The following is a 21,774-nucleotide window of genomic DNA, read 5'->3' as shown; positions in this document are numbered from 1 at the left end:
CAGAACTTTTGATGACTTTGCAAGCCAGTCAACAATTCAGCACAAAAGCACCCGGAGTCACGCTGGCATGTTGTGACAGAAGCACACAATCGCATGAGGTTTACCCCGTTCTGAAAATGCCCGGACAGCGAACGGCAGAGGTAAGTGGAATCCCGCGTCAGCGCCCTTGCAGCCTGAGACAGACCCGAGACTCAGAGTCTGTCGTAAAGGTGGCAGGTACAAAATGACAGCAAGACCTCTGAGAACAGCCCTCGCTTTGCTCTTCTTCGGCCTCTTTGCAGTCCTGGAGGCAACAACAATATCGTGCAGGAATGAAGAAGGCGAAGCCGTGGATTGGTACGTGAATGAAATGCGAGGATTGATGCCTGCAGGTAGAAAGCCAGAGGATCTGGGGCCAAGTGGCTCACTCTAAAGTTCCAAAGGAGTCTTCCACCCTGCCTCTCCCTTTTAAAAAGAGAGGAAATTAAAGTGTGTAAATGAGCCAAATAGCCAAATAGGGGCAGCCTCCTGAGTGGGGGAGCATCCCCCCGAGGAAGAGCTGAGCAGCTCCTCGTGAGCCTGATTCGCTGGTCCCAGAGGGGCAAGGCTGGTGGCCACAGAGGTGGGGAGAACTGACAGCCTCTCTCAGTTGGCAGTTTCCTTTCATTGCATTGTGCCTTTCCTAACAGGATCCTTCCAGCATCCTTTCAGAGACTGACAAAGGAGAGAAGGCAGATTACTTTTCGCCTGACGTGCGAGCTTGCTCTTCCCCTTATGAGAATGAGAAAGAGGGCTTGATCGAACTGTTGGGTTAACCCTGTTTATTAGGCAGCACAAGGCAGCTGTTGGAGTGGGTGCTAGGTCCCTGGCCTCCTTCACAATGTCAGCAAGACTAAACACAGCGTCATGGATTCTTGTAAAGCTTTGATCACCTTTTCACTCTTTAATTAAGGTGTTTGGTTGGCATCAAGCTTTGTGTGAGCTTCAGGCCGCAGAACATAGATACACTCATTCAGTCTCTAAGCAAACAGTAACTGAGCTCATGCCAGGCCCTGTGCTGAGTTTTGAAAATACAGATATGAACGAAACATGGTTCTTGCCCTCCAGGAGATCAGTTATGGGGTGAGGGCATTGATGGGGACATTGGGGAGCATAGAGCCCAAAAAACTTCTCTGAGGAAGTAGTTTTGAGCTAAGTTGTCTTTTTTAAAAAAGATCTTCTCTATTTACTCATGAGGGGGGAGGCAGAGGGAGAAGCAGTCTCCCCATGGAACAGGAAGCCCAACGTGGGACTCGATCCCAGGACCCTGGGATCATACCCTGAGCTGAAGGCAGACACTTAACCTACTGTGCTACCCAGGCGCCCCCGTTTTGAGCTAAGCTGGTTAGAAAAGCCAGGGAGCTGCAAGGGCATCTCAGGCCCATGAGGGAGCAGTGAGGAGGTACAGGGGCAAAAAGGCAAAAAGCCACAGAGAGGGCACGGAAGCAGTTCAGTGTTGCTGGTGCTTTAGGAGAACGTGGGGAGATGGAAGGAGGGAAGCTCAATGGGAGGCGACAGCCAGGTCATGAAGGGCTTCCTGTGCTGGACTGCAGAGTCCACACTCGACCCTCAAAGGGAGCTACTAAAGACCTTCAAGCAGGGATGTGATGTGGTGAGGCTCATATCTGAGAAAGCACACTGGCAGTACTGTGAAGGGAGCTGCATGGAGACCCGTCTAGAGTCATGGAGACTAACAGGACTCGCATTACGGGTGACATGATGTGTGGACCCGTGTTAAAGAAATGGCAGTCAAATTAGAGAGGAAGGAACACTCTGAGAACACTTGCTCACAAATGGGCTGAGGGTCACAGGAGAGAGGGAGGAGTTAAGAAAGAGTTCCGGATTGCTGGCGTCTCTGACCGTTCGGCTGTGTTCCCTAGCTGCAGAGAAGAGCAGAGTTGGAGCAAAATATTATAAACTTGGTTTCAAACAGAGGAGCTGGAGGTCTCTGGGACATGTATGCATTTCGGCTTCTCTGGACCTCAGCATAGAGTGTGGGCTACAGACAGATTCAGAAGTCTTCAGAATATAACTGAAACAGTTACCCAAGAAAAAGGTTTAAAAGCGCGAATTCTCATCCGGCACGTCGGCATATCGTGACACTGATAGTGCTCCAGCTTTTGGTGGTGGGCCACCACGGTGGGATTGACACATGGAATGTGTTTTTGCCACAACTGAGAGGACATCTTTCTTAGCAATACCCGTCAGAGAGAACGCTGAGCCGAGTGGACAGGGAGGCAGCCTCGAGCTGCTACAACTCACTGTCAAAGGGCAGAGGAACCTCAGGCCAGCACCAAAGAATAATCTCATGTTCCCTGCCACGGGTGAGGACCCTGCCCTGAGAGTAAGAACGCATGCGCAGGGCAGGAAGGAGCTCATGTAAATAGAAGCAAGCGTAGAATGTGAAGCTTTTACGGGCAGTGTGAGACCCTGGCATGTGGCAATCGTGAATGCATTAGAATGTTTGCTTCATTGTGAGTATCTGACAGTTCATTGTGGGATTTTTGCTGTTAGAGAGTATTTGGCTAGCCCCAGGTGTCTTTGCCCTCTGAGGACTTTCAACATTGTCTGGAAACATTTTGGATTGGCACAGCTAAGGAGTACTACTATCATCTAACAGGTAGAGGCCAGGGAGGCCGCGATGCCCAGGACAGCCCCCTCAGCAAAGCATGATCTGGCCTGAAATGTGAGCACAGCACATTGAGAAGCCCTGGGCTGCATGATCCAACCACCTCCCCTCCCTGTGAGGTACCCGAAGAAGATATACAAACAGGAGATAATAGTAAAGAAGGCAAAATGCTTACTTGATTGGCTGGTCTTAGCCCTGAATCCTCAATGCAGGGTGGTCTGATAAACAGCTGAAGAATGTGGCCTAGGCCACAGGCTCAAGGGAGACACCATCTACTCTGCATGCCAGACCCAAATCTCAGACCCAGCCAGCCAGCTACAAAGAGATGAGCACGCCAAACACTTGGGGCAGAAGAGAAAAACACATCCAAGGCCTTTGCCGTCCAGCCCTGGGCTTTGGCCTCTCCCCAGTGCAGCCATATGGACTGTGGAGACAGAAGAGAGCCACAGTCAATGTGTACAATGCATACATGGGCTTCCACTGCCGGGACCCTCCCCGCCAGGCCGGTTACTGTCTCTAGACATGTCCAGTCAGACTCACATTCCCTCTCTGGGAAGGAGCAAAGCTAAGGGTGAGAATAGAGGCAGAAAGCTGGAGCAAATCCCTTTCCTTGGACTTAGGAAACACAAGTAAAATAATTTGTTTAGGTGCTTAACACCAGAAGAGCAGTAAATGTTAGTAATTTGTAATTTGTAATTATTTCCTTTGTTAGGTTTACCTTTTATAAGTTACCTAAGAGGCAAGACGAGGAAAGCAGGCAGACTGGGTTAGAGTACCTATACCTAGACTCTACAACCAGAAGCTGGAGGAGGAGTAAGCAACTCATGAATACCACCGAGAGTGTGTTGGGAAGGACGTTACAACAGCTATATGAAGCATCTGCCTCCAAGGTAAGCTATAGTTAATCACTCGTCTGGGTCATACAAAGTGCATCAAACAGAATCTACAGTTTCCAAGAGATTTTAACAGCTAACCTACCAAACCCCCAATCCTAGCAACTTGAAGCAAGCCAGCAAGAATCTGAATCAATCTAGGACCTTAAGGAATATGTCATCAGACTCTACAGCAATGCCAAATTATTGGCACATTCAGCACTATATCCAATAGTATCACTGGGTAAGGTGTGAACTAATTACATATGGAAGCCTTCTGGCTGCCAAACTCTGCCAATTCACTCAGTACTTGCTATCTTATCCCTCTGACAGAAATAGAAAGGAGCCCCCTCCTGTTACAATGCAATCTAGACCTGCAGACAATACACCATGAGCGATGGATTACTTGTGCTATGGTGGGGATGAGTGGTGCTGGCCCACATAAAGGTTTCCATGTGGTCTTCCTTTTAATTTATCATTTTCCAAATAGCAGGTTGAGAGTTAGGGCTCTAGTGCAAGGCCCAGACCTAACTTGCCCGAATGGAGACTAAAACTGCTATCTGGACTTGATCAGGCAATGAGCTAACCAGCCAAAGAGACACAGGTAAGTAGGCTGCTGGCTCACTGTGGGCAGTCTCCCAATGTTCCAGGCACCATCTGCTGTTCGGTGACAAGATACAGCTTTCCAACCAGGGGCGACAAGTAAAATCAAACAATAATATGCAGTTACACACATGTATGCATTCCTAACACTCACTTATAGAGAAGTCGATGTGTATAAATGATTCAGCACTTAGAGTGTGCTGGGCCTTTCCATAGGTCAATAAATTTAATCCCCACAATACTGTGTCAGACCCTAGCACTACGGTACATGTATATGTGAGTATTACTCAAAATGCGCAGAGTGTTGTCCTTATGTGTGCTAATATGCACTTTATTCACCTGCCATTAAGACCAGCCTTCAGAGCCAAATGACAAAGTAAGAATTTATTTGTAAGGTGCACCAAGTGCTATTCTAGGTGCTTTTTCAATTTATTTAATCCCAGCAGCAACCCTGTTTTAAATTACTAGATTATTATGTAAAGTCCAAAATGCCTGCTTTCCAAGGTTGGAGATGGAGGCCGGGGGCATAACCCATCAGTGAGAAAATCAACACTTCCATTCTTCCCTTCCCCACTGGGGAGAGAAAGGAGAGAGCAACATGGTAGAGTCTCTGTCATTTACCTCAGTTGGAGCAGATGGTTCTTCCTTTGGCAGAGTATACTAATGATCTTTGGAGGCACAAGACTAGCCCCAGAGCCCAAGAGGGCAAGAGAGCTAAACTGCTCTGCAAAATAAAACAGAGTAGATGAGCGCTAGGAATAAGAAAGCGTAAGAAACACAGGGGGGGACTGGGAGCAAGTCCGTGCGGTGATGTAAAACCATTCAGTGTTTCGTACCCTCAGTAAAACCTGCTCATACACAAGGTCTTGAGTGCTGGATTCTGGAAAGAAAATGACAGTAAAGGGGCTGATTTCCAAGTCTGATTGGCATAGAGCCAGAAGAAGAAGAGCAACGATAGTGGGTGACATCCAAGGGAGATGGGGTGTTCTTTGGAAGCTGGAATTCTGTGCCAGAAGTGATGGTGAAACATAGCTCCCCCACCTCTCGATCTGGAATTCTAACGGAAAGCGGAATGCAAGATCAGACCAACTGGTTTTAAATCTCAGTTGTCAAGATGACCTAGGCCAGTATCTCAGTTACATTTGGAATTGTTTCCCTTCTTCTGCCTTTGTCAATAAGAACCTTCCACACACATTCATAGTAACACTTATCAAACTATATTGTAGTTACCTGTACTTTTCTGTCTACATTCCCTGCTAGACTAGGGGCAGAGATTGTACTAGTCTTATCCAACTTCCAGCAGCCAAAATAATACCCAGCCTATGTGTTAAAGAAATGAAACGGTCCGGAGGCACATGTGTAGGCTTACCTACTTGTACGTCCACGGTCTTTCCCCTTTATCAGAGAGCCTCTCTTCACTTAGGGCTACATCGCATTTAACTTTAGCTGTTACCCTCCTGGTTAGAATAATAAACTTCATCTATTAAAAGAATAAAGTTCTTCATGGAATCTTCCCAGAGCCCCTTCACATTGCACGCCAAAGGCACACAATGGCTTCATGACCACATTCAATGCCAGTTCATTCAATCCCTGTCCGAGTTCTCCAGCAGAGGCTATCAACACCAACAGTACCTATGGTCAATTGTGGAAAGTGAGGGTAAGAAGACAGGTGCATTTCCTGGATATTCCTAAATATAGTAGCCAGGAATGTTCACAGACTATATGGTGAATTCAAAAAAAAGTTTTTAGATTATGTCAAATAATGAAGCAATTGTAAGGGACTCAGTTATTGACTTTTTTTCTGAGAGAAAAGGAGGAGCCTTTTTTTTTAAGCAGCTGTGTTGTCCTTTCTTGCTTTTAATTATGTCCCCAAGACTTTTTTTAATATCAACGTTACTGGCTTCAATAAGAATCGCTGCATCATGACACAAATGAAATGGAACCACACAGAACAAATATAAGGACGTTTCCAAAACATGACATAAGAGATACCGCCAAAATAATAGCTTCGTTTTTACTCAGAGATTTGGCCAACTGTTTAGAAAATTTACTCCTATTTTGCCTTACCAGAGGAAATCCAATACCACACATTCAGTTTCACCACTTTTTCTAAGCAGGAAAATATCAGGCAAGAAAGGTGAAGTGACACTGAGAAATGGATTGAAGGAAAATCCTCCCCTCCGGGGAAGTAGTGGGAGCGGAGTGAGGAATCCTGATTGAACACAAAACTATGACCAAGCGGTGAAGCACAACGTAAGCGGAGGAGCCCAGACCCTGACCGCCAGTTCCGCATCGTGCCTCTAATATCAGTGGAAAAAACCCAGGTGGAATCCTTGGCTGGTTGTTCCGACTTCATTTCCTGAACAAATATTTAAGTACTCCTTTATTATACACCGGTTGCCAAATGAGAAACGCGGGTCCAAAACAACCAAGAGAAATAGGAATATTGCCCTCGCACGCACATCACGACGCAGAGGGTCCGGGTCCCATAAGACGAAGCCATGCATGGTTGAGAATGGGACTTCCTGTTCCCTGTCTTGCGTGTCACAAAATCCGTAACGATGGGGAAGCTGCCTATTAGGAGAATGGATGCCTTCTCATGTGTTCTAATGAAAGCTCTGTATTGCAGGCGGGGTAGGAATGTTGTGAGCATTTACGAGTGTGAGATTTACACCATTATAACCCTAATGTGTTTGTGCAGAATAACAACACAGCCTATCTGCTATACAATGATGGGGCCCCTACATCTGCGAATTACAGCAGAAAGTATGGACACACTAAAGGTATGACGAAAGCTGTTGGTTTCTCTTTCCTACTGGAAATCAACATCCTCTAAAATGTTCTATCTTGAATATACTTATGTCACACACTAAAAAAGATAGCTTTTCTTTTTAATGGTTTATTTTGAGTTATCAAAATTATGATTTCTATATCATAGGTTATAATTATATCACTTGACTTGGAACTCTCCTTTCACAAATTCCATTTTATTTCTTAACATTTAAAAATACATGCTTTAGGGGCGCCTGGGTGGCTCAGTCATTAAGTGTCTGCCTTTGACTCAGGGCGTGATCCCGGTGCTCTGGGATTGAGCCCCACATCGGGCTCCTCTGCTGGAGGCCTGCTTTTTCCTCTCCCACTCCCCCTGCTGTGTTCCCTCTCTCGCTGGCTGTCTCTCTCTCTGTCAAATAAATAAATAAAATCTTAAATAAATAAATAAATAAAATAAAAAAAAAACCCTTCCTGGAATCATGACCAATCTCTTAAAAAAATAAAAATACATGCTTTATAGCAGAAATCCAAGTACTGACTACTGGGAATACCAGCCAGTCTATGTGTGTGTGTGTGTGTGTGTGTGTTGTGTGTGTGCGTTTGTGTGTGTCCGCACACATTTCAGTCATGTTCATTGGGGTATAATTTACATAGAATAAAATTCACTCTACTTTAGTGTACAGTTCCTTTTGAAATAAACACTTTTGAAAAGTATTTTTAAATAGATTTTTTTATATTATGGTAATTTTGTTACATATATTACAATAATTTTATAGGACATTTTATTTTTCTACTTATAAGCTATATATATGTATATATATTATTTTTATTATGTTATGTTAGTCACCATACAGTACATCATTAGTTTTTGATGTAGTGTTCCATGATTCATTATTTGTCTATAACACCCAGTGCTCATTACAACATGTGTCCTCCTTAATACCCATCACCAGGCTACCCCATTATATATTACTTAAAAATTCAAAATGCCAGCCAACAAAAAAATCTGTAATCCTAAAACCCTTTAGATAATCACATTAATACTTTCTACTTACTTTTTCTTTGTATTTTTAAACATTTTTATAAAACTATTGTAATGACTATTTTCAACCACTTTTCAACTTAATACATCATGAATAATTTCCCATGGCAACAAGTATTTTTCAGAAGGTCCCAAACTCAAAATGCCTTCAGGGGCAAGCAAATGGATGTCAGCAAGCCAGGTGGGCTGAGCCAGCAGGTCACTGAAGAACTGGGGGGTGCATAGTTTGTCAAAAGGGACAGAGAGTACTCAGATTGCCTTTTAGGGATGCATTTTTTCAGATGTTGAAACTTAGTATTTGTGGAAAATTTCCCCAGTGTTTAAATGTTGGCAATAAACTCAAAATTTCAAAAATACTCTGCGAGCATAATAATATGTATCTGCAGGCTAGATTTGGCCAGTAGGCTGCCACTTTGCAACCTCTGATTAAGAATATAATTTGTAATGGCTGTCAAATGTCATGAGCATTGAAAGCTTTTGATTTAGCCAAGTTGCCCTCCTGATGGCCCCATTAGCATGGAATGCGGCAATTTTTATAATACACCACATTCTCCAACCTCTCCTCCAACAACCCTCAACTACCATTCTCACTCCACCCTGTTAGTTGCCGAAAGGGTTTGGGAAAAAGACTGGAAAGGGAATGGGACCCCATGTCCAGAGGGGGAGTTCTCTTTGTCAACAGGTGCTTGACACCCTGTGGCATTAGTACCAGAGGGTTAGGATTTCAGGCAAAGAGCACACTCATCTGGGCAGAAGAGAGCCCCTAAAGGTCATCCAGCTCTGTTAGGCAACAGGACTTTGGACATTTTCCACCTGGACACAGGGAATGATTCTATATCCACTGAAAGACCAAGAGTGTTCTTTCTTAAAGTGTGTTCTTTGCAAAAGAAATAACTGGCAGGCATTTGGTTCCCACTCTAACAATAAGACAAACATGAATAGCTTCATATTTGCATGGTCATATGCAAACTGGAAAGTCTAGTCAGCATACCCAAACTATCCCAATTTATTTATAAACACAGAGATAGTCACAGATGCCTGTTGGATAGGATTCATTTTGCCATGTCACAAGATGATGAAAATCTTTCTGTTTCCTTCCTTTCCGGTTTTCATGCTATTTTGCTCTAGAAATCTTCACCAAACACAATTAACTGGGCTGTTTTGGCATGGCTTCTCTTTTAATTCTCTTTGCCTCTTGTTGCCGGGCTTGTGGGATTGACTAGTCTTCTACACATAAGCGAGCATCGGTTTCTTACAACAAATTACCACAGGTACATTTCTCCATTAGTTATTTGTCTCTTTCAACTCTTTTTTAGCCAGCCTTTGAAAATAGCTTAGCTACTTAGCAGTAAAGAGACTCATTATCTGAAGTTTGCCAGGTGACTGTATAGTTTAACAAGGTCAAATTCCAATTTAGCAAATTTGCATTCTGCCAAAACAAATTCTCCTTAGGTTATAACATGAAATTCCTCTTAACTCTTCACAGGGCGGCTGCCGTGGCTCTCTTTTTGGTGGCTTACGATCAGTAGTGGGGCAATGTGATGTGTGCCCGAATTGGTTTTGAAATCTTTGAAAAACAAGCATAATCTTTGTGATTATTCATGGAATAAAACATTGGCCTGAAATATAAATGGGCTTCAGTGCTGCAGCTTTGAACGCTATTGTTGGATGGAGATTTGTTTTTCTAATGTATCTGTATGAACTGTATTTTGGGCAGGCTTACTGCTGTGGAACAGAGTCCAGGGGTTCTGGCTGATTCATTCTGTTCCCCGGTTTCCTCCAGCTCCTGAAGAAGGCTATGATTACCCACCCACAGGAAGAAGACATGGACAAACTGGCGTCTGCATAACTTTTAAGTACAACCAGTATGGAGCAATAGGTAACACTAGAGTGTGTTAAAAAAGAGAGAGCAATGTTAAAGGAAGGATTCGGAAATGCATTCATAAATGTATTACTTCATCTATTGCTCTATTCATTAACACTCTGATACCTAGATTCTATTAGATTCTAATATTGGCATTGCCTTGGTGAGACCTTGAGCAGGTTCACTTCCTAGACTTTTGTTTCCTGATCCACCAATGAAGTCTTTGAAATTGATCAGGGGTAGTATTTTCAAATGTCTGCAGTGGCCAGGCAGGTAACAAAAGTGGGTGAAACAGACAAGTAACAAAGCGTGGGCAGTAGGGACAATAAGGAACTGGGGTGTTGATTCTCCCCTCAAAAGCCTCAGCTCTGCCATATGGCTGTGCAGGAAAGCAGACCTAATTGGTTACAGATCTCCATAGTTTTCGAGAGGAATTAGAAATCTAGGGATGGGAGGATGAGAGAGAGTCAGAAAGAGAGTATGGTCTTAATCTTATTTTAAAAAATAATTGTGCAGAATACATGTTGCCTGCAGGCCACCAGCTTGACAAGCTCCAAGCCACATGATCTTCCTTTAAGATCCCAAGCTCAAGTGGCCAAAAATACTTGGATTTGGAAAACTATGGTGGGGGAGAAGGAGAAGTAGGAACGCTGTTTTACCAATCTCTTTTTACCGAGGAGGCTGCTAAATTGTAGTAAAGAGTGATTTACCTCTAAGTATAGGGCACTTTAGAACATATTTTCCATCAAATTTCACCTTATGGCAAGGATTACTGAGGCTGTCACCCACGTTAAGCCCTGGTTTAACTAACCGAGTTCCAGTAATGATTATGGAGATGAATAGCATAGAGATTAGGTGTGCATGCTGATGAGCTGATCATTCTTTAAGCTGGGTGTTCAGTACATGGGAGTTCTCTACTTTGCTATATGTTCATAAGTGTGAAAGAAACATATGGCCTCCAATGCCAGACTGCCTGGGTTTGAATATGAACTCCATCAGTTACAAGCTTTATAACCCTGTGCATGCAACATAAATCCTCCATTAATTCATCTGTGAAATGAAGATAATGATAAAAGAACTTACTTAATAATATGGTTGTTGTTAGGATTGAATTAGTACACCCATGTAAAAGCCATAGAACAATGCCTGGAAAGTAGAAAGTACTCAGTAGGTGTCAACTCTTTTAACCAAGAGTGATCTGAAAGCTATTGGCTTAAAGAAGGGAATACTCTTGTTTTTGTGTTCTGCTTTGTTTTATTTTTTAATTCACAACAAGATCTGTAATATCAAAAAGCATGTCCATCTGTGTCTTAATTCTCAACTTTTCTTTCTGTTTCTTGATTCAGATTCTCAGCTCTTGGTCTATAATCCAAACATTTATAGCTGTTCCATCCCAGCCATCTTTCACCAGGAGCTCGTTCACATGCCCCAGCTGTGCACCGGGTCCAGCTCTTCAAAGATCCCTCACCGGCACCTCACCACACTTCAGTCAGCCCGGGGCCAAAAATTCCTCCATTTTGCAAAGTCTGATTCTTTCCTTGATGGTATGAAAGATCATGATCCAACCATATGTAACTCAGCTGTTGGACTCACTTTGGATTGTATAGCGGAAATATTCTCATTATGCAGGGGTAGGGAAGTAGAAGAAAGGGAGGAAAAGGAAGGAAAGGGAAAAGAGAAGTTGGATCAGTTCAACCGCCAAAGTATCTCACAATCAGCCAGCCAGGGACCAGTGAAAACTCCAGCCTCTTTGGGCACAGGACCACAGCTGTCCCCTTCTTTTTCCATTCCCTAAGCAGTTATTTTAAGCCTTCTTTACTCTAAAGTCCTTTACGTTACCCTGGCGCCTCATTCCCAGCCTGGATTTTTCCTTCATAGAACAGAGATCACCAAGGAGAAAACACTTCAAGGGCAAACTCCACTCAAAACAGTATGAAGGTTCCCCAAAAAATTAAAGATAGAAATATCACATGATCTTATAATTCCACTATGGGGTATTTACCCAACGAAAACGAAAACACTAATTCAGAAAGATATAGGCAGCCCTATGTTTATTGCAGCGTTATTTACAGTAACTAAGTTATGGAAGTAACTCAAGTGTTCATCAATAGATGAGTGAGTAAAGAAGATGTGGTATATATACACAATGGAATATTACCCAGCTATAAAAAGAATAAGATCTTACCATTTGTGGCAAAATGGATGGACCTAGAGGGTATCATGCTAAGTGAAATAAGTCAGAGGAAGACGATGATTTCTCTTATATGTGGAATTTTAAAAACAAAACAAATGAACAAACAACCCTCCCCCCAAAAAGCAGAAATGGACCCATAAATACATAGAACAAACTGATGATTCTCAGAGGGACGTGGGTAGGGCAAAGGATGGGCAAAATGAGTGAAGGGGAGTGGGAGGCACAGGCTTCCAGGTATGGAATGAATAGGTCACAGGAATGAAGGAGCAGCCTAGGGAATATAGTCAATGGCATAATAATGGCGTTGTCTGGTGACAGATGGTAGCTCCGCTGTGGTCAGCATAGCATAAGGTACAGTTGTCGAATCACTATGTTTTATACCTGAAACTAATGTAACATTGTGTGCCAGCTGTACCTCAATTTTTAAAAACAGCTAACACACACACACACACACGCGCACACACGCACACCCCAACTCTCAAGAGTCTTATCTGTTTCCATTCCTTTTCACAAGTTTTCCCTCATCCCAACAGAAGCAGTGCACCCCCTTATGCTTTGGAACCTCAGAATACCTTGATTCATCCACTTGATCTGTTCTCCTTCTTGTACGTCAACAGACCCACTCTCTAAGCTCTGTCCCCTTAACACACAAACATTCCTAAAAACGCTCCCTCAGTTCTAGATCTCCTATATCTCTGTTTTTTTTTTCTTCTCCTCCAAATTTCTTTTTGAAAGACTTCAGAGCCTTCACTTGCTCAGCGCTCCTTCACCGCAGTCTTGAGCCTCTGTCTGTAGACACTGCAATCTCTCCCCAGTCACCAGTGACTCTCTTAGTTGACCTCACTGTCTTCCCTCCTTGCTTGCTTGCCTACTTTGTTTTATATTAGATAAAACTGACCGAATGCCTACCACCTGCCAAGCCCTGAGTTAGGCACCAGATAGAGATCCAAAAATTAGCAGGACTGAAATAGCCTCTGCAGATTTTGGCACTATTAAAACCCTTTCCTTCTTGAAACACTCCCCCTCCCTGATTTTTGGGAATGTACAGTCTCTTGGTCTTCTTCCCACTCCTCTTAAGTCTCTTCTGCCAGGTCCTCTTCCTCAGCCTGCTCCTTAGGTGACTGAGTTGCCACGTGCTCCTCTACCCTTCCTTATCTCACTCTACATACTCACTCCAGCACTTCCAACAAGCCTTCAGGTGATTCCCAAGACTAGATCTACATCCCAGACCTCTGGGCTAACAGCTGTATTCAATAGTGGCCGGGACATTTCTACTTAGAGGTGGCATAGCCACACCAAATTCAACAGGCCAAACTCATCATTAGCCCCCACAAATCTACTCTTTTTCTGTATTCTGCATAGTCAACTGGAGACTCTAGACCCCTCCTTTTTCTTTACCCCTCTATCAAGTCATCAAATTCAATCAGTTCTAACTTTCTGCCATTTCCACAGTCCACACCTGTGTATTATCACAGTTATTGTGACAGTCTGATGTTTTCCCTATCTCCAATCTAATGTATCTTTCTCAGTTCATCCTCCACATTGCCTCTCGAGTGATGTTTATGATCATAAATCAGTTTCCGTTAATTCTCCATTAACAGTTCTTTAAAAACTCCCCCATTGAGGGGCACCTGGGTGGCTCAGTTGGTTGGGTCTGACTTGATTTCAGCTCAGGTCATGATCTCAGGGTCATGGGATCTAGTGAGCCCTGCATTGGGCTCTGCACTCAGTGGGGAATCTGCTTAAGATTCTCTCTCTCTGCCTCCCCTCTGCTCACTCTCTCTCTCTCTTTCTCTCTCTCTAAAAAAAAAAAAAAAATTGCCCCATTGATTTCAGGAAAATCCAAACATTTTGGCATGATTTGCAAAGATCCCTAGAAGCCAGCCCCTGGATACTTCTCTAGTTTCATTCTTTCCGAAGATCTTTTCAGGACAAAAACATATGTTGCTTTCTTGTTGGTGTAGAACAGAAGACATTTTAAACACCAATGTCATCTTAGTACTAACAATAATAACTTTTATTTGCATATCACTTTAGCACTTACAAAATGTTCTCCCGTCCACTATCTCAATTATGTTGTTATTATTGTGCGTATGACATCCACGTATCAGGGGTGAATGATGATTTCCATTGCTGAGGATATTTTCAGGGACTTATCTAAGTGTAAATACTAACCTCACTATCTCCCTGTAAACTCTAGACATCTTTGCAGCCTGGATGGCTCAACATTTGAAGACGCACTTGCTAACAGAAACCTGGCAGCGAAAGAGACAAGAGCTTCCTTCAAACTGCTCCCTTCCTTACCATGTCTACAATGTCAAAGCAATTAAGCTATCTGGACAGTCTTATTTCAGTTCTTACCAGGATCATGCCAAATGGTGTGTTTCCCAAAAGAGAACCAAAAATAGCTGGACCTGTATTGGAGACCTAAATCGCAGCCCATACCAAGCTCTCAGAAGTGGAGGATTCATTTGTACCCAGAATCAACATATTTACCATGCATTTCAAGGACTGGTTTTGTATTATGAGCACTGTAACTAAACTTGGTGAAAGGACATATGTGCTATCATTTTCAATGCTGACGATGGGTCTTCATCAGATCCATTCTTTATATATTAAAAGCCTGTGAATGCAGTTGTAGTCCACATATGATCAAATAAAATGCTTTTCTACCATGCTTACCATTTTATCTTCCACCTAGTGGCAATTTATCTTTGCATTTATATGTCATAAATATAAATTATTATACATAACTAAAGTGAGAATGGGTGGAGTGGAAGAAAAAAATATTCTCAATTGTTCATAGATGGACTGAATATCTCCTAGATTAATTTCAACTCCTTCACAAAGATTTTCCTGACTCTTCTCCTCATCCCCTGTTGAAGGGAAAAAAATCTCGCTCTGTATCTCATACCACTTAGTCATATTCTTCTTGGAGTTCTTTTCACTGGTTTATGGTTAAGTCTTATTTATTATCCTTGCAGCTGCTCCTTACTAATCTTACAATCTTAGGCCGTTCACTTGAACTCTCTGAGGTTTGGTTTTCTCATCTATGAAATGGAAATAATGTCTAGATATGTTTAAGCACCTAGCGCAGAGCCTAACAGAGTTGACACTTAAAAATAATGGTAGAATTTGAATATGAATCCACCTACTAAGTTAGAAGAGACAAAAGAAAGCTTTGAAATGAGTAATATTTTTCAAAAAAAATTTTAAGTCAGATTAAGAGAAAGAAGTAAAACAAGCAAATATAACTATGATATAAATAAACAGTTATACATTTGCATTAAGTACGAGTTGCCTAATAAAATTTGAAATATGGGTCCCAATTTCAAGAAAATTACAATCTAACAAGTAATCACAACAATAACCAAAGCCAGCACTAATTGAGCATTTACTATGTAGTGAACAGTCCACCCATATTTCCTAATTTGATCTTCATAATGACGCTATGCAGTGTGAATTATTATATCTCCATTTTTTACTGACAAAGAAACTGAAACCTACAAAGCTTCAGTAACTTCCCCAATATTATAGAGGTCATCTGACCTCTAAGGCAATGCTCTTTACTTCTATTCCAAGAGACAACAAAGGAAAGGATGCAATATAGGATAATATATATATGGTATCTTAACGCCAACCAAAACTCATGGACAGAATGGCACCTGTTCAATGAAAAGCAGAGAAAAAGTTAAGTTTGTCTTCCTGTCAGAAGCAAAGATAAGCTAAGGGGATGTTGAATACTAGCTAGCTTACTTGCATGCTTGAATGTTTGAAAAGGTTTGAAAAATACGTTTTATCCTCACAGAGAGCATCTGAGCATAAATAATTCCAATAAAATAGGATTAAAAGAAAAACTAAAAAGTACAAGATTCTGACTTTAAAGGTGAAGAGGGTCAGAACTTGATCCAATAGGAATGAATGAAAAGGAAAAAGAGAAAGCAAAGGTCAATTGAAGAAGAAATTTTATTGGACTAAAAATACATACAGTAGGTGTGAGGTTTCCCCCAAAAGGTAAATACAGACCTTCTAGAAAAATGGTTTTATCTCAAGCTCAACAGAAGAATCTGAGAGAGAGTAGAATCAAATCAGAATCCATAGGGGCACGTGGGTGGCTCAGTCGTTAAGCGTCTGCCTTAGGCTCAGGGCGTGATCCTAGGGTCCTGGGATCGAGCCCTGCATCGGGCTCCCTGCTCTGCTTGGAGCCTGCTTCTTCCTCTCCCACTCCCCCTGCTTGTGTTCCCTCTCTTGCTGGCTGTCTTTCTCTCTGTGAATAAATAAAATCTTTTAAAAAATCAGAATCCATACGATAAAGAGTATAAGACTGTGACAGAGAGAAGGAAAAGAAGATGCTGGCCTACTGGCAATGCACGTTAAGGATGTGCTTCCCAGTGAAGGGGAGAAGGGCAGATCTTAGACCCTCCTTGAGGAAGGAAAAACGCTGGAAAGGAATTGAACAGCCCCCGTAGTTCAAGGAAATCAAATACTGACCTTGGGAGGAAGGAATATACCTTGGTGTTGTAGTTCCCTGTGATGAAGCTTAGGAGTAGCCACAGCAGACCAAAGAAACTAGTATTGTTATCTTTCTCAAGCATATGCCCAAACCCATTACCCATCGTGCTGATTCCTATAGGGACACTGGGGTGTATCTTTAGGATAATAACATCACTGGAAGGAAACTGAAACTTTGAGATTATAGGGGATGTTTACATTGATTCCCTCTGGGAGGAAGCGAAGGATATGGGAGATATCAATGAATGAAGTTTAAGTTCTAAACCATGGTTTAAAATACTGGCATTAAAGACTCACGTCTAAGATGGAAGTGTACTTTACAAAGAAGTATAAGATTGTGTTTGGCTGGAAACTACTTGATGTAATTGCCGAGGAAGGAAATTAAAAACAGAAATTAACCTATGGCAGTAATTAGGATTGAAGATGGCAATTCTAACACGGAGATTCCAAATCATTTCAGCTGTGCCCTCACACCCTTCTTAGGTGTGAGCTACTTAGAAAAGCTCTTTTCCCCAGTCTATATCACATGACACTTTCCTCTCCAGCTCCAAATGCTTGTGACACAAAAGAAAATAAGCCATATTGCATTCCAAGGCAATACAATTCAGAAAAGAGTTTGAGGTAGGGGTACCACAACTGAGTCTTGGTGCTGAAGCACTTGATCTGAAGGGTTATGTCCACTGGAGACAAGATCACCATTGCCTGCCTTGCGCTTGCTGACAGAGAATGGTGAGCTGCAGAAGCTAGAGAATGGTGCAAATGCACCCTGAGTTCCAAGGAGCACAGAGAGATACCAATTCCAAATGTCCAGTTGTCAGATGAGCTCCTTGTGGAGCCCAGCTGTTCTCCCTAGTCACATCCTCTATGACACCGCTATATTCTTTCCTTAAGTATCCCATTTTTAGTTTCAGTTGGTTTGAGTAGGTACCTATTTCTTGCAGGCAAACAATTCTCATTTAAGTCATGTAGAAACAAGAATGACAATGGGAGGGCAGTGTCAAATAATTTCAATTAAAATAATAACTGAGGGGGGCACCTGGCTGGCTCCGTGGGTCAACATGAGACTCTTGATCTCAGAGTTGTAAGTGTAAGCCCCACTTGAGGTGTAGACGTTACTTACAAATAAAATCTTTAAAAAAAATAAATAAAATGAAAAAAGAAAATAGTAACTAAGAGATGGGTCATGCACAATTCTCCCAGTCCCACAATCTCAGATGTTTTGCATACTAACACAGAATATGGGTTATAAAGGAAGTACACTGGAGACTGTAGCATGGTATGGTAAGTGTACTTTCAAGGGAATAAATAGGAAGGATTTGGTGGGGAAAGAATAAGAAAGAGGAACAAGATAGCTTCATATATTTGGACATTTACTAAGTGTCTCATTCAGCTAAAACAATTTTTGATCAATTTGTAGCTAAATACACTATTTCATTTTCCAAAGAGTCGGTGAAATGACCAGAGGAATTTCAACTCTGAGCCTAAGACTTGCAAGCAAGGAGGAGTTCACTGGTGAAGTGAAAGAAATGGAGCCCCAGGAGAAAAGTGTCTCTGGATGATTATCAGAAAAAGAAAAGTTGAATGTAGTTCAAGTTAGAAAGTCTGAGACTGAGGTATAGAAAACAGGATGATTCCATGGCAGAAGATTCTTAAAGAGAATGCAGCTCAAGAGTTTAAGATCAAAAAGAAATTCTGACTCTGTGATTTCTCCATGAAGAGGAAAGGGAGAAAGCAATGTAATTACACAGCCTGCTTTCTCACGGGCTCTTCCGTAACTTAGGTGCGGACAAAGCATGGGAGAAAAAGCCCATTGAACAAAGAAGAATAGAAGAATGGCACCAACCCGTGTACAGAATTATGTGAAACTGTAATATGAAACTTGTTGCAAAAAATGTTAAGGTTAACAAAAAATAGTTTGTACTTACATTCAATCAAGATTACATTGGAATTAATAGGAGTTTGTGCATGTCAAAAAAAAAAAACACCCAAAAAAACAAAGCAACCTTTGTCTTTTTTACTTCTGACTTTTCAGTAAAGATGAATCATATTTAAACTAAAAAGGTAGAAAAAAGTGGTCAGGGAGGACTAAATCAAGGCCTCTGCAAAGCAATCTTCAGAGAGCACGCAGCTCCCCACCGTGAATTCAAGTTTCCAGGCTCAACAAATGGCAGTGAAAACTACTGAAAGACCAAAGATCATTAAGTAAATACAGAAGACAGGCAAATGTCACTTTCATTTATAAAATCGAATGGTAGGTGTATTCTTAAATGTAATCCCCAGGATGTTTCTGCGTGGCTCTTAAAAGGGCCAGATTTTTTTTTTTTTTAAGATTTTATTTATTTATTTATTTGTTTGTTTGTTTATTTATTTATTTATTTGACAGAGATAGAGACAGCCAGCGAGAGAGAGGGAACACAAGCAGGGGGAGTGGGAGAGGAAGAAGCAGGCTCATAGCGGAGGAGCCTGATGTGGGGCTCAATCCCATAACGCCGGGATCACGCCCTGAGCCGAAGGCAGACGCTTAACCGCTGTGCCACCCAGGCGCCCCAAAAGGGCCAGATTTTTAAGCACTTAACCAAACAATCAACGAGACAATCTGCAGGTATGAGCATGAACAACTAGGTTCTCTAGGAGTCAGGCATCTCTGACTGCCTCATTTGCCTTTTTGACAAGAGTTGTAAGACCCGTGGACCATAAGGTTGTAAGAGGTATAGTATAGAATCCTTGGGCAGCAACACACAAATGCTGCTCCTGATAGCCTTCCAGTCAAGACAATAACATTGGGTGAATGTGAGTACAGTCCAGTGAATTTATGCGTTACTCAAAGAGTGGATTTGTGTCACTTCGAAAGGAGGCTCTTGGGGTCACACCCAAGCACTTTTTCCAATTTAATCCATCAAACATACTCTGTTCTGGACTCTGTGGGGAGCAAAAGGAACAACAATGAATAAAACAGACAGTCTCTGCCCTTATAAATCTTATACTTAAGTCTGGCCTTAGCCCTATTCCATAAACATTTTAAATGACGTCAGTGAGTATTCAGAAAACATATCTATTAAATTAGTATATGACAAGCAGGTTAGTGCAACAGCAGATCCAGCAGATGATGAAATTGCATCCCAAGGGAACTTGAAAGGCTGGGTTAATGGGTTAAATCAAGGAATACTAAAAATAGTAAGGATAAATGTAAGACTCTGCCCTTGAATATAAAAACCCTGCACAGTGGCCATCTCAGAGGTGTAGGTTGAGGGGAAGAACAGTTTAGTAGCAAATTATATTGAAAATGATCCAGGGGTTTAGGCAAAAAGTCAACATGACTAGACAGTGTGAATGGCTGAAGAAAGAAAAAGAAAAAGCTAATACAATCTTGAGATGTATGAATAGAACAAATTAGAACGAGTAAGGAAATAGACATCCTCTATCCTGTGTTGGTGACCGAGATAATCACGGTTATGAGGAACACGGATTGGAGGAGGAGAACAAGAAATTGTCCAGAAGAGTATGCCTTCTGAGACGGTAGAAGGAACAGTGGAAAGAAGTGGAAATGCCTATCCCTAAAAGGGCTCACTGGGGACAGGATAGATATCTTGAAATATATAAAAGACTATTCTGTGGAGACTGGTCTACATTTGTTCTATATAACATCTAGAGGCAGAGCCAGGGTAAAAGAATAGAAAATAGAGTGAGCCACATATAGCTCAAATTAAATATTAGCTGTGTTGTCCAAACCTCTTGTTATGACCTATGAGCTCCACAGGACATAACCCAGGCTCACTCTCCAGCCACTCTCCCTCCTTTCCCCCACCCACTCACTGCACTTCACCTATTGCCATCCTTCCTACGCCTCAAACTCTCCAAACTCACTGCCACTTCCCAAGGCATACACTTGCTGTTCCTGCTGTCTGAAAACTTTCTCTCCGATGTGCACATGGCTAGCCTCTTCTGATCAGTAAGGCCGTCGGCATTAAACTAATTTCTTCTAAAAGGTCTCTTCTGGTCACCCTAAGTTAACATCTCCAGGCACTCTCTAATGCAACACCCTTTTATTTATTTCATTTTAGTATTTCTCACTATATGACATTATCTTCATGATGGAAAGTAGATTTTTGCATCCTGTTCACTGTCAAATTTCCAGTCCCTTGTGCCCCACCTGGAATACTGGGTGCCCAGGATATAGGAGTTGAATGAATGAATGAATGTATAGATGGCAAGATCTGGCAGATATGTGTTTGAGTGATAAGAGCAAAAGCTCGTTGGGAAGGCTGTGGTAGAGGGGAGTCCCACATTGAGAGGTAGAACTGGATGATCTTAAAGTCCTTTTCAAGCCTGAAATTCTATAATTAAGCACTAAATTGTGGGATGCATGATAATTTCACTATTGGTTCAGAGAGGGGTAATTCATGAAGACTGGAACAGCCATGAAGTTTTCACTGAAGAGGTAGACATCAAGGGCTCTTCGAGGCAGGTGAAATTTAGACAATGGGAATGCAAAGAAAGATATTCTAGGAGAAAGCAATAGCGTGAGCGAAGTCTCAGAGGCAGACCTGAGGAGAGAACCACAAGGAGTTAGGCTCGACTAAAGGAGAGGATGTACGTCAGGAACTTGAGAAAAAATGAGACTGGACACGTACGGCAAAGCCACAATGCAAGGTGGGACCTTAAAGCCAAGCTATGAGTTAAACTCCAGGGGCAAAACCTGAGAATTCTTGAGAAGATAGATAAACATCATGGTAAAGGCAATGATTTAAGGGAAGTTAGTCTCTGGTAAGGTCTGAGCCTGAACTGATTTAGACTAAATGATGTCCCCTCCACCCTCAAACAATTTACTTCTATTCTATTCCATTTTAGGAGGTTCTGACAATAATCCTGATGGGAGATTAGAGGTCCTGACCCAAGACAGTAACCAGTGAAAGAGGAAAAGATGAATGTGAGAGACATTTCAAAAAGGAAAAAAAAAAAAAGCTGCCAGGATTTCACTTCTAAATTAATAATAACTATAGTTATTTCCATGATGGGAACCCAACATATGCTAGGTACTCAGTAACTATTCGCTTATGTACCATAAAAGATGCCACCATTGAACACTGGCAAGATAAATACAAGCCTCTGTGTAAGGATGGTCACAGATTTGCACATACTCTCTCGCTCAGATTCCTTTGTCACCAGTGTCCTGCAGGTGGCTGGCTGATCATGGTCAAGTGGAAATGATGTCCTCTATTACAAACAGGCAGCCTCTATGACTATCTGGCTGTGACCTTATTAGACTCG

The 21,774-nt window shown here is 42.1% G+C and overlaps 1 protein-coding gene across 1 annotated transcript; it reads left to right on the top strand.

Moving 5' to 3' along the window:
• The first annotated feature begins 223 nt into the window (after nucleotides 1-223).
• Nucleotides 224-14,535, top strand: DNASE2B (deoxyribonuclease 2 beta). Its single transcript, XM_008690819.1, has 6 exons — nucleotides 224-336; nucleotides 3,360-3,537; nucleotides 6,824-6,905; nucleotides 9,654-9,815; nucleotides 11,147-11,344; nucleotides 14,195-14,535. Exons 1-6 carry the CDS (start codon nucleotides 224-226, stop codon nucleotides 14,533-14,535), a joined length of 1,074 nt encoding a protein of 357 aa, XP_008689041.1.
• The last annotated feature ends 7,239 nt before the right edge of the window (nucleotides 14,536-21,774 follow it).

The sequence above is a fragment of the Ursus maritimus genome, unplaced genomic scaffold, assembly GCF_017311325.1.
Source record: "Ursus maritimus isolate PB19 unplaced genomic scaffold, ASM1731132v1 scaffold_12, whole genome shotgun sequence".
NCBI classification, from domain to species: Eukaryota; Metazoa; Chordata; class Mammalia; order Carnivora; family Ursidae; genus Ursus; species Ursus maritimus.
This window is presented reverse-complemented; position numbering and strand designations above follow the sequence as displayed.